At 43.5% G+C, this 13,185-nt stretch overlaps 2 protein-coding genes across 2 annotated transcripts in view; both read left to right on the top strand.

Annotated features, from left to right (window-relative positions):
• The first annotated feature begins 2,992 nt into the window (after positions 1–2,992).
• Positions 2,993–6,869, top strand: arl6ip6 (ADP-ribosylation factor-like 6 interacting protein 6). The gene is made up of 4 exons (XM_083634055.1): positions 2,993–3,214; positions 3,754–3,807; positions 5,536–5,668; positions 6,666–6,869. Exons 1-4 carry the CDS (start codon positions 3,085–3,087, stop codon positions 6,757–6,759), a joined length of 411 nt encoding a protein of 136 aa, XP_083490181.1. The 5' UTR covers positions 2,993–3,084; the 3' UTR covers positions 6,760–6,869.
• A 3,919-nt stretch (positions 6,870–10,788) lies between these two features.
• Positions 10,789–13,185, top strand: part of arhgap1 (Rho GTPase activating protein 1) — a 38,505-nt gene continuing 36,108 nt past the window's right edge. The window contains exon 1 of the mRNA XM_083634049.1: positions 10,789–10,864. The gene's annotated coding sequence lies outside the window, so the exon portion shown is untranslated. The remainder of the gene's footprint in view (positions 10,865–13,185) is intronic.

The raw sequence follows: 13,185 nt of genomic DNA, 5'->3' as shown, positions 1-13,185 counted from the left end.
GGGGGGGGTTCATGGGGGTAACATTAAAACACTTTAACCTATTTATTTGAAGCTTAGCCCATGTTTAATATGACCATCCAAGATTGTAACAACATGATACAAAATTAAGAAATGCATAATATGGCCCCTTTAAGGAAAAGGATATAACATAAGTGTCTGGGAAGAGTACTAACGACTATAACTCAGCAAGTCGAATTGCAGTGTAAATTCACACTGAATGAGTACATTGAATTAAACCAGACAGAATTCAATTTCAAATACAGTATAAAATCAATTGCCCATTGCGGATTGTATTTAAATGTGGAAAATGGTAAATGGACTGCATTTATATAGCGCTTTACAATGTGCCTACATTCACCCATTCACACACAGTTTTTCTGACAAAAACTGTTACCACAGACTGAGCAATTGAATGGCTTCTCTCGTGTGTGGACTCTCATGTGTTCTTTCAAAGTTTTTTTATGACCAAAACTCTTACCACAGACTGAGCAATTGAATGGCTTCTCTCCTGTGTGGACTCTCATGTGTTCAGTCAAGTGTCCTTTATGACCAAAACTCTTACCACAGACTGAGCAACTAAACCCTCCTGTGTGGACTCTCATGTGTTCTGTCAAGTGTCCTTTACGACCAAAACTGCTACCACAGACTGAGCAAAGAAATGGCTTCTCTCCTGTGTGGACTCTCATGTGTTCAGTCAAGTGTCCTTTATGACCAAAACTCTTACCACAGACTGAGCAACTCAACTCTCCTGTGTGGACTCTCATGTGTTCAGTCAAGTGTCCTTTATGACTAAAACTCTTACCACAGACTGAGCAACTAAACCCTCCTGTGTGGACGCTCATGTGTTGTGTCAAGTGTCCTTTACTATGAAAACTCTGACCACAGACTGAACAATTAAATGGCTTCTCTCCTGTGTGGACTCTCATGTGTGTCTTAAAGTATCCTTTGTGACCAAAACTCTGACCACAGACTGAGCAATTAAATGGCTTCTCTCCTGTGTGGACTCTCATGTGTTCTGTCAAGGGTCCTTTACGACCAAAACTCTTACCACAGACTGAGCAACTAAACTCTCCTGTGTGGACTCTCATGTGTTCTGTCAAGTGTCCTTTACGACCAAAACTGCTACCACAGACTGAGCAAAGAAATGGCTTCTCTCCTGTGTGGACTCTCGTGTGTATTGTCAAGTTTCCTCTCTGGGTAAAACCGTTACCACAGACTGAGCAAATAAATGGCTTCTCTCCTGTGTGGACTGTCATGTGTCTTGTCAACAGTGCTTTACAATGAAAACTCTTACCACAGACTGAGCAACTAAAGTGTTTGTTCCCAAGAACGTCACGGTTTGCCTGTGAGTCTAGACCTGACTGACATTCAATAGTTTCCGTCCAATCATCACTGTCTTCAGTTTCAGAAGAGTCTGCAGACTTGCCAGCACTGGCTGGTTCTGACGCTCCACAGTCCTCTCCATCAGCTTCTATTTTCATCTGTTCACTTGAGCTGCTGGCTAGAGGCTCTGCCTCCCTGTTCTCCTCAGTTTGGCTTTGATGAAGCTGAGAGGACTGAGGTTTCTCTTCATCATCTTCACTCTTCACAGAAACAGGAGTGAATTGGAACGTGGTGATATCAGCCTCCTCCGGCTCATGAAGCTGCTCTCCCTCCTGACTGGTCCAGAGTTCCTCCTGTTCCTCTTTAATGTGTGGGGGCTCTGGGTCCTCCTGAAGCTGCTCTCCATTCTGACTGATCCAGAGTTCTTCCTGTTCCTCTTTAATATGTGGGGGCTCTGGGTCCTTCTGGTTGGTTAAATAAGAAGATTCTAGCCTGATATCAGACTGAGTGGTTACCTCGTTACACTCCATTTCCTTCTTCAGAAGCAGTCAACTCAGTGGAGTGGGACGATCTGAAGGTCTCCACTGGACTCAGGCAAAGAAGCGTCCTCCTCGTACTCTGCTATCTTCTTTCAAACAGCCAGAGTATCTATAATATCTTCTTCAACAGCCGCAGTTAGTCGCTAATTCAGCAACGCTGCCATTTCCACGTGACATACCTTTCCCTCTGGAACGTTTTCCTGACAAACGTCATTCAAAGCTCCATAGCGATAGTTAGCTCGAATAGCTTCACGGCTAAGTAACGTTAAATCATTAATCCGAGTCCATAACATAGGAGAGAGGAGCTTCTTCTCCTCTCAATCAGATGGAGGCTCGTCTCCAGTTTATATAGTCGTGATAAGATCACCCATGTACGATAGTGTACTACATACAGTCTTCTGTTGTCCGTCCTCCATTTTTTCTCCGAATCTAGCTCAGCTCCCGCGCCATCAGCCTGGCGTGATTTCTATTCGCACATAGGTTACGCAATAACCACGCCCTGTGCCCGCCTACGCAGCAGTCAAGCGCCGGGATTGGCCAGGAGCAAGTCTTTTGTCTTCTTCTTTTGACAGCTGGAATCTCCCACACCACAAACACTGGAGGGCACGCAGCCCAGCGATTTCATGACATGAACCAACTGAATAGCTCTTGAGAACGGACAGCGATTTCGAGAGCGGACATTGAGAGCGGACATTGAAATGAATTATGGTCACCTACCTTCCTTAAAAGATGATAAAACCCAGGTGCTTTAGTCCCAATAGCTTCAACAAGCAGACATTTTATCTCAAAAATCAAATACAATAAAAAAATCCATTCCACAGTTTTTTCTACATTTTTCCCAAGTCCAATCCCTGTTCCAGTCCCAACAAAAAACTACAAAAACATGCAATATAAATAAAACCATGGAGCATGGGCGCCTCGCCAATTCCGGCGCTTGACTGCTGCGTAGGCGGGCACAGGGCGTGGTTATTGCGTAACCTATGTGCGAATAGAAATCACGCATCAGCGTGCCGTGAAGCACAGGAAGTGAGATCGAAAAAACTACACTGACGGCACACCCCGAGGGACAATCGGAATGCGGAAGTGCAGTGCACCAGTGAACAGCCAACACTGAAGTTAGGAGTTTGGCGCACGGCGCAAACGGGTTGGTGGAAAGAAACTGCCAGGTACTTTCTCTGACCGACAATCAACTAGCTTAACTTTGTGCGTGAAGTGCAGCGGAATGCCGAGGAGTGCAGTGATAGACAGGGAGGTTTGGGGAAGTGTCGGTCAGGTGTCGTCAACACTCGGCTCCGCGTTCGCTGTGGCCGCCGCTGGTGCTTTCTGCGCCCTCCTCTACCCGATCCTGAAAGGTAGGTGGAAGTAGTGTGAAGTATAAGTGTGCGTGCGTGTGTGTGAGTTGTGTGTGCCTGTGTGTATGTATGATGTTGTGTACTACACTGAACAACTACTGTACTTAAAGTTGTAATTGAGGTGCTAAACTAAACTAAACTAAACTAGGGTAGCTCGCCTCTCATAACAGTTGAGAAAACGAATGTAGGCCTATGTGTGGCTCCATTGTTAATTATATATATAAAAAATACATTGCATTGCCTTGATGTAGCCTACAAATAATTAAAAATATATATGTGTATTTGTGTAGCAAAAATATAGCAACCATAAACAAGTCTGCTGCAATATTCACTGACAGCTTGAAAAAAAGAGGCTTTTGCATTTAGGCTACCAGTTCACAGGATGTCCTTTCTGCCAAATGCCATATTGATGATGATAATCTGTCCTTCAGAACTGTTATTAATATTAGTATTGATGAATGAGGAGATGATAATCTGTCCTTCAGAACTGTTATTAATATTAGTATTGATGAATGAGGAGATGATAATCTGTACTTCAGAACTGCGGGCTGAGAGAGTGAGAGTGGAAGATGGGACTGAAGTCAGGATGCTTGGTGAGTATCACACTTAACGTCCTCTCCTACAGATTCCACTCTTCCTTGTAGAATAGAGTACCGCAGGAATGAGCCCGGAAGTAGCACGTCAGGTTCGTAGGGGGAGGTTAGGTTATGGGGATTTCGGTTAAATGCATGAAATAATAAGGTCTGTGGTTAACAAAAGTTTATGAACCAGCAAAGTTTGTTCAGCAAGATCATCTTCACAAACGAGGACCACTTTTATGACTTGTGGAGCGTAAATTCTTCAAAGTCATAAAAGTGGTCCTTGTTCGCTCTTTCATAAACTTTTGTTAACCACACATACCTTACTTCATGCATTTAACCGCAATCCACATACAGAAATCCCATTCACTTTGACCCTAGTCTCGCTAGCCAGCTTTTTCTCCCTTCCGTCCGAGGAGTCTGGCGCCGCAGGTCTAGTGGGATTGCGATGGGCGGCGCTTAGCGGCAGTGCTCTTGGAAAATAGTTTCAAACAATCCAACTTGCCGTTTTCAGCGTGTAGCAACGAGCTAGCGTGTAGGTTTCTGCCGTTAGCTTGCTGGCTAGTTAGCGTTGTTGTTTTCACTGAGGCGGCAGGGCACTATTTACAGTCACACACACAGAGGAGGGAGCGGAAGCCGCTTTGATTGACATGGTCGGAGCCAATGACCGAGCTTCTTAAGCGGGGAGTGGAAATCCGGCAGCGTCTGAAATCAACGCTTCCAATGGGAGAGCAGAGTAGAGCAAGGGGAGGGTTTATCCCAGTTATGGAGACCTGCGGCGCCAGACTTCTCGGACGGAAGGGAGAGGAGGCTGGCTAGCTAGACTACTTTGACCCTAGTCTGACTGGGTTGAAGCAGCATGGTGAACTTAGCTCTCCCATTGGTGCCGACCATTTCAGTCGGTGCCGGATGGAAATCCCATTCCGCTCCCTGCAAGCTCTGCATTGGCTCCGACCCGCTCTGACTGCGGCTGCGACCATATTTGGATTTCCTTTCCACGCCCCCCGTGTGGAATTTGTCTGCCTCTGCTGCTGTACGTATCGAATCTGCTGAGCTCAAATGCCTGCTCCGCTGCCTTTGAAACAATAACAACAGCAGCGCTAGTCGCTAGCTCGTTGCAACACGCTGAAAACGATTGATGTGGATTATGCAATGAAGCAGCCTGCATGATACGTTCGGTGGATGGCTGTAAACAGCCTTTTTCCCCTCTAGTCCACAATAGAAAGCGTCCCCAGCCAGACTCTCCCAGCCCCTTTGCTGGGAGAGTCTGTAAAGCCCAAATCATTGTAAAGGCCAAATCAGTGTAAAGGCCAAATCAGTGTAAAGCCCAAATCAGTGTAAAGGACAAATCATTGTAAAGCCCAAATCAGTGTAAAGGCCAAATCATTGTAAAGGCCAAATCAGTGTAAAGGCCAAATCAGTGTAAAGAAGGCCAAATCAGTGTAAAGCCCAAATCAGTGTAAAGCCTGGCAGGTGCAGTGACATCACCTGGCACCAAAGATCAAACAATATATTATATTATGTATATATTGTATATATATTATGTACTTGTTTATAATATATTATGACAATTTCAGTTGCATGGTTTTTACCATTAGATGTAAGGTTTGACACAGATTTTGGGTGTGGGCTTTAGTTACTTTTCAAGAACTTTCTTCAACCAAAATCCAAACCACTATGAGTCCATCAGCCTTGGATTCAAGAGTGTGAGAAAGACCCGCCTGTGTGTCTGTCTGTGAGCAGGTTTCTGGAGTATCCTGGTGTTGTCAGTGTCAGCTGGATTCATCTGCTGTGCCCTCTCATGGACGCTCACCTACCTCGACTTCTACAAACCTGGCATGCTGTTCCCAACACCCCTGGCACTGTGCCAGCTCAGGTAACATTATTCAACTTTTATTCAAAATGGGCTATAAATGATATCCACCTCTGATATGATTGATGTGCGGCGCCTCCCTGACCACAGCTAGTCAATATATTTGTACACCATGCTATATGGTATGCAGGACATTTCGTCGTCCCAAAACCTCAGTATCTGTATTGTACCTTACGAGCAAGGGATGTATTTAGCTTGCATGTCTGATACTCGGTCACCAGGGGGAGTTGTGGGCATGTGTTTGTGTCCATGTGGAGCTGTGTGTATGTGTCACTGAGGTTTAAGTGATATTACTGTAATTCATATCACCTGCACCTGCTTGTCAATCAGTTTTGGTTTGTTTGGCATCAGAGAGAGGGCGAAGAGGGGCCGATATTTTCTGTTCATCGCTGAACGCTTTTGTCCAGTTTATGTAATAACATATATGCAGAGCACGGAGTGTTTTCATCAGCCGGTTAAAATAAACACCCTTTGAGGCTGCTGGCTAGTGTAGAGGTAAAAAGCACTCGCCTACCACCGAGGAGACCGCGGGTTCAATTCCTGCCTGTGCTATTTCCGGCTTGGTTAGATGTTCCTACAGACACAATTAGCCGTGTCTGCGGGTGGGAGGCCGGAGGGGTAAGTCCTGGTCGCTACACTAGCGCCTCCTCCGGACTCTTCCCACGCGCTACGTCCTGACGGGTGAAAAACTTCTCGCTGTCAGGTGAAAAGAAGCAGCTGGCGACTGCACATGTATCAGAGGAAGCATGTGCTAGTCTACAACTCTCCCCAGATCAGCAGAGGTGGTGAGGCAATGACCGGGACAGCAGGGGGAATTGACCAAGTACAATTGGGGAGAAAATAGGAGAAAAATCTGGAAAAGACAACCTAATAAAAACAGGAAATCACATATATTTACGTGTGTGTGTGTGTGTGTGTGTGTGTGTGTGTGTGTGCGTGTGCATGTGTGTGTCTGTGTGTGTGTCTGTGTGTGTGTGTGCGCGCGCGCGTGTGTGTCCAGACATGCAGCAGACCAGGGCTTCCATGTGGGCTACAGTGTTGCTGTCCTGAACGGCATCATGGCCACGCTCACTGTCATCTGGAGCCTCACCTGATACCAGTCTTGTCGTAGTCGAGTCACGACTCGAGTCCTGGACACGTTTTCACGACTCGTGACTCGACTTGCTCTTGCAGCACTGATGACTCGGACTTGGATTTGGACTGGAGCTTTGGGAGCGTACCTATGTTCCCCGGGTCCTATATTCCCCGGGTCCTATGTTCCCCGTTTTTGTGGGACCGGGGAACATATAACCCTTCCTAACCTCCCCCAGACCCTAACCCAAAACCTAACCTCTCCCACCCCTCACGCCTAAACCTAAGGTCGGCATTGCGGGTGGTCGGCATAGCGGATAGACACCCCAAATGTTACGGAGAGTGTTAAAATCGGGGAACATAGGACCCGGGGAACATAGGACCCGGGGAACATAGGGATGACCCCAAAATGAGCTTTCATGCGTTTTGGACTGAGAAGTTGGAGCTGAGGACTACTTGTCGGGGGACTTCTCACTGGTGGCGCATCATGCAGGCATGTACCCGAGCTGAAGCATCAGATGGGAGCGAGCGCTGATCGCTCCCATCGCTGCAAAATTCAACTGACTCTTCATGGGATTATTTGACATGTTTCTTCACTTTTCCCTGTGTGGGTGAATGTCCAACCAGTAAGTGTTCAAGATTCAAGATGCTTGAATAGTAATTGAGATATATAGCCATTTTAAGCTCTCGGCAGCTGCCATCTTGAAAATTACCCCTTTCCGGAATTTAGATTTTCCTAGATTTTTAGTATGTCATTTACCATGCCCAGAATCCATTGAATAACATTTTGTATCAATTTGTTTAGGCTTAGGTGTTTCCCCCCCATTTTTTTCCTTTTATTTTCTTCATATAGTGTGGTGGCCTGCAAAACCCTTCATGTGGTGGGAATATGACATTTTCAACTTTTTTATTATATTTCCATAAATTAGAAACTCCCCCATATATAACTTTTTGAATGACTGAGATAGTTCTCTCACATCAAATGTTATGAGTATTTTAATGTTATATGTTCTAAAAGTAAAATGTGAGAAAAATGCCTTTAAACATAACACAACATGGTATTTTGTACAGCGACATTCCACCAAAAGCATAAAAATAAACACTTTCCCTTTTATTTTATGAAAATAATTATTCACCATGATGTACTATATGAAAGTAACCAAATCACTCAAAATTCCAAATGCAACATTTATTTTCAACCTTCTTTGGCTCATTAACAACAATGCGTAGCAGCGACACATGAAGGGTTGTTCCAGGCCGCCACACATATTGGTTAGTTTTCATATTGGTTAGTTTTCTTGTAACACAAAAAAATATTGTCTTAATGTAAGTAATCAACTGGGGAATTTCATGATATCTATTATTTAATTTTTTGACCCTATTCCCCTGGAATTTGGGGCCTCACCTTTTGGGTTTGTCAATAAATAATTAACTGATGGTAAATTTCACTGGTTCAGTTGTATATCTTGAGCCCTAAAACTCAGAGGTAGACACCAAAACCACTTTTCTCGGTTGAATAGTAATTGAGATATAGCCATTTTAACCTCCTGGCAGGCAGCTGCCATCTTGAAAACGACCCCTTTCCGGAATTGAGATCTTCCTAGATCTTCAGTATGTTATTTAACATGCCCAAGACTCAAGAGTACCAGAATCCATTGACCTCCCCCGCCCCCCTCACCTTAACCATTTTTTAAACTTGCCTAACCCTAACATAGCAACTAGACTCAGCTCTCAGTCTTAATCCGTTTCACTACCTTAAGACTGAGAATATTATTATTTAAATATTTTCATAACGTTAGGTGGTGCTGTTGGAAGCCTTGCATTGGAGAACCAATCATGAGTGTTGTGGGCGGGCCTGCTTTCTGGGGGCAGTGACGCTCATGCAGAACCAGTGTCTCGCAAAACATCGCCGCGTTTGCGGAGAAACATATTAATCACTTAGAAACAAACATAACCTGTTAATAGGACGTGTTTCATCCGGCCCTGGCGGCTAGAGGTCTTTTCCCCAGCGATAAGCCCGACTCCCGAGGCTAACGTTACAGAGCCTGCTAAAAAGAGCCTACGAAAAATGATTGTAAAATAAACAACAGGTATAAACTCTCTTTGCAGCACATCAGTGTCTTGCTCTATATTGGAACTATGAAACGTTGCATTGCCGCTACCAAATAAAATTCTAATAATAAATGTAGGTGTGTCTGCTGCCGGCCGTTCTCGCCGGGCTCGAAGAGACAGATTTTGACAATGAAATTCCCAGACGTTTGGTGGTTAGGTGGCGCTGTTGGCGCCGCTCACCAAACGTCTGGAAACCGAGACTACATAGCAACCAACACCCTTTTAACACAAATAAAAATGCAATGAAAGATGTTTGAAGAGTTGTATGGCGATTCCTCTGTTCTGCGTCTGCATCATCTCTTTCTGGCAGAAAGAAAGAGGCCGGGTGGAACGAGCATGAAAAAAGAGAGAGAGAAAAATAGCTACTTCTCTATCATGTTGAACCTCCGTGTGAAACGGTGGCTCTAGAAACCTCGCTCTTTGAATCTGAGGGACTGTGTTTGGTTATTTATCTAGCCTGGTGTGTGGAATATTAAAATAGTAACACCACCAAACGCCAAAGAAAAGAGCCAGAAATGCGACGCGTCTCCAATAGCTGTTTTAAACAGGCCACTGTTAAAGTGTGTTTGGGTCATACAGTAGGTAGGGATGGGTATCGTTTCATATTTTTCGATACTGGTGCTAAAACGATACTTCTAAAACGGTACTGGTGCCTAAACGGTGCCTGAAATGGTAGGCTACTTAAAAAAAAAGTTAAAGCATATTTAAACCTATTTTTTATTTAAAGAGGCTGTAAAGAGGATTTAAAACAAAAATGTTATGTGTTATGCCCTAGAATGTTAGTGAAGGTGCGTGCAGCGCCCATTTCGGAGCACCGGAGGGAGGATATTTCACTCAGCAGCTCGTGCATGGCACCTAAATGAGGCACCTGCTGTAAATCTGCGTTACAATTCGATACTTTAATTGGTTGTTAAAGTACCGGTACCATATTGGTACCTTGTTTCGGTACCCAACCCTAGTATAGGGTGGATTTTCTTTTGTGACAGATACATAAGGCAGGGCATAATGCATCATTTTATTTTGAAAACCAATAACCATAAGTGGTGTTTGACACAATAAAACTGGATCAGGCAGCAATCACCAAGATTTATGATATGATGATGAGCAGTTGTTTACTAATTCAAGGTTAGTCAGACTCAGGCAGGGGAAAATCATAAAGTTCATGTGGGTACCAGCACACTCAGGAATCTCAGGCGGTTAGGAGATAACATGTGGACATTAATATCAAACGTTCAAAATCAGAGGGGGAAAGTATAGTTTGGAGGAAAATAATCAAACGGTGGCAACAACAGCATTGGGATAATACAACAAAACGGAGAGATTTGCATGATTATACAAAATGAAGTGGAATAGTGGAACTAATTTAGGAAAGAACAAATATTAATAAGTAGATTGGTCACAGCAACTTGAATGGAATAGGAAAGCATCCAACTGGCCATTAATCCGTGGCAGGAAAAGGAGACAGTATGAGAGGAAGAGAAGGACTATGATGACTGGACTGCAGAGGCTGGGACGAGTGGAGGCCAGGGTGTGGGATCAGTGGAGGTGCGGAAACTGTTGATCAGAGACTGGATTACAAGACTGTAAGTGTAATAGATTAGGGAAACAGTGGGTGGATAAATCCAGGAGGAGGCAGTAATGCAATTTAAAGGATGCCAACGGCCGTAAAACACCATAGAAGAAGAAGAAGGTTTCTTCTTCTGGAGTCGTTAATATCAACAAGTTTAATGAATAGACTGAGAAAATTGTATTGGTTATTTGGTTCCTTTTTAATTTAATTATATGTTATTGTGTTTATCGTTTGATAGTATTTGCTGTGTGTGTGTATAGAGAGAGGGTAGATTTTAGTCCACACTCCAGATCAGTGGGTGGCGGTAATGCACCCGAAAGCGGTTTGCCAACCGCCATTAAAACCAAAAGAAGAAGAAGGCGGCGTTTGACGCAGATTGCTGTCAACAACACACAGATCAAGTCAACGATAGACACACAAGACGTCCTCAGAGATATTACACCAAGGTAAATAACCATACCATAACTTGACTACTACAATTTGGATCGCACAATCAACTCTGAAGCGCGGCGTTCGAGCGAGAAGTGTGCTTTTGTCGCACGGTGTCATGAGGCTAATGTTCGGTGCTAACATTGATTGCGGCGATATGGTTCAAGGGTGAATTTCAACGCAGAATAGCAACAATACATTTAAAATGACATTTAACACTGTAGCTGGTAAGTTAATTGCACCCAGATATAACGCTTGCTGCCGTATAGCTTGCAACAGTTTGTCAGTTCAGGACGTGGCCTCTCCGGATTTCAGCTAACGTTACGCTCCGACGAACTCCATTCAAAAATCCAGCAGATTATTGTGTCCCTGCTTATCTTCAAACATGCACGTTGTAAAACATTACTTGATGCATTTTTAGACGAATAGGTGTCACTGATCAAATCGGAATCCATTGAGCAGCTGTTATTGCAATATATCATAATATATTCACCCTACTATCACAATATTTTTCCACCAAAACACACCGTGGTGGGCGGTGGCCTACAATATTATGAAGTAATTTTGAAAGTGGACATTTCATTTAAATATCTGTGCCATAATGTATGGTATGCAGAATCTATCAGAAGATCCTCACGCATTGTAAAATAATGGTTATGCCGCAAAGTAATACTCAGACCAAATATCATGCACAATATGCACTCAGTCAACTTTAGGCATAAAATCAGAGTAGGCCTATGTGATGCTATTGGAATTCATAATGGTTAATACCACACATGCTGTTGCATCTGATAACAGTAGTTCTGTGCATTGTTGCTATGGTAGGGACGATAACTGATATTAACATTGCTGTTATGGCTGATAACCGAGATGTCGATATGATCTGTATAAAAACAAGTTTGTATGATAAACAAATTTTGTATTGAAAACACGCATGTAAACAGTGTGAATTTGAAGATCATGTCTTGCTTGTTGAGAACAGCCAGTGTATTTTGGTGTTTCAAATTCACACCCAAACACCCCGTTTCCTTTTCCAGAGACACCATGGTTCACCACAGTCTTAATGTTTATTACGACTAAACCCGCCCACTTTTGAACAGTCCCTCCCTGCATTACGTCCTGCCCTAACATCCTGTTTCAACCGCTCAGTGTGGCTTTAACATTTTAAGGTGCTGGCACAAATTTCTAACTAGAGCTTCTTGTAATACTAGTTCATGTTTTCTAAATGAAGAGTCAATATGCTGCCCTGCACTGAATCAAAACTACTGAGGCCTAAGCACAAAACAAAATGCTATATGTCTTGTTGATTGTTAGATCTTTGGATTGTCCCTCCCCTCCTACCCCATATGAGTAGGGCTGGGTATTGGTTCAAATTTCAAGAATCGATTCGATTCCGATTCACAAGGTTCCGAGTCGATTAATCCCGATTCGATTCCGATTAGATTAATTTCAATATCGATTTGGTTAGTGATACTAAAACATGTTTTTTGAGCTGTAACCTGAATTACATGACTGTCCAGTTATGTAACACAGGGGTTCCCAACCTTTTTTTGCGCTAAGGACCGGTAGATACATGGGGAAAAAAGTTGCGGACCGGTTGTCAATTTTAATGGTTTTAGTTACACATATATTTACTCACCAGGTGGTGACAAAGGGTAAATAACAGCCTTTTCATCTGTCAATAAAGACACTTTCACAATTATGCACAGTGATTTGATTTCAGCCTATATAATTTCTAAAAGTAGATATTAATGATCAAACATTTCAATTTATGTAGCCTACAGTATTTATGTTTTTCTTTCAACTACAAACATAAATAAACATCAACTTGAAACTATGTTTCAACTACCACACACAGCCTATATTATTCACCTTATGTTCAGACCTTACAGTGGGCCAAATTCTTCCGGGTCCTATTAACACTTCCGGCGGTCACGGCGCAAAATATGAAAGAACGTCATGAAGAAGAGAGTTGTTTTTGTAGCGGACAGCGCAGGGTGTAAAACAAAGAACGTAGCCTACTACTTTGAGCTCGGTACACAGCAAGCAAGCGAGTATCCACTGTTAGCCAGGTCAGATAACGTTATCGTCAACAATGACGAGCACTTTCTTGTAAAACATACCTGGACTCCAACAAAGAAAGCTTCAGAAGGTTTTCTCTCCTCCGAGGCAGCGCGAGCCACTTACGTCTATAAGACCCGCAGACGTTAACGTAATTCCCTGGAATGCGAGAATTAACGAGCCAGTTACATGGCGTTGCATTCTTAGACATTGCCGTTTGCTTTTATTTGGTATGTTACATACAATTGGCTAAAGTGTTAGTTAATTCAGAGTTAGA

This window comes from Poromitra crassiceps, assembly GCF_964638095.1.
Source record: "Poromitra crassiceps genome assembly, chromosome: 3".
Classification (NCBI taxonomy): Eukaryota; Metazoa; Chordata; class Actinopteri; order Beryciformes; family Melamphaidae; genus Poromitra; species Poromitra crassiceps.
This window is presented reverse-complemented; position numbering and strand designations above follow the sequence as displayed.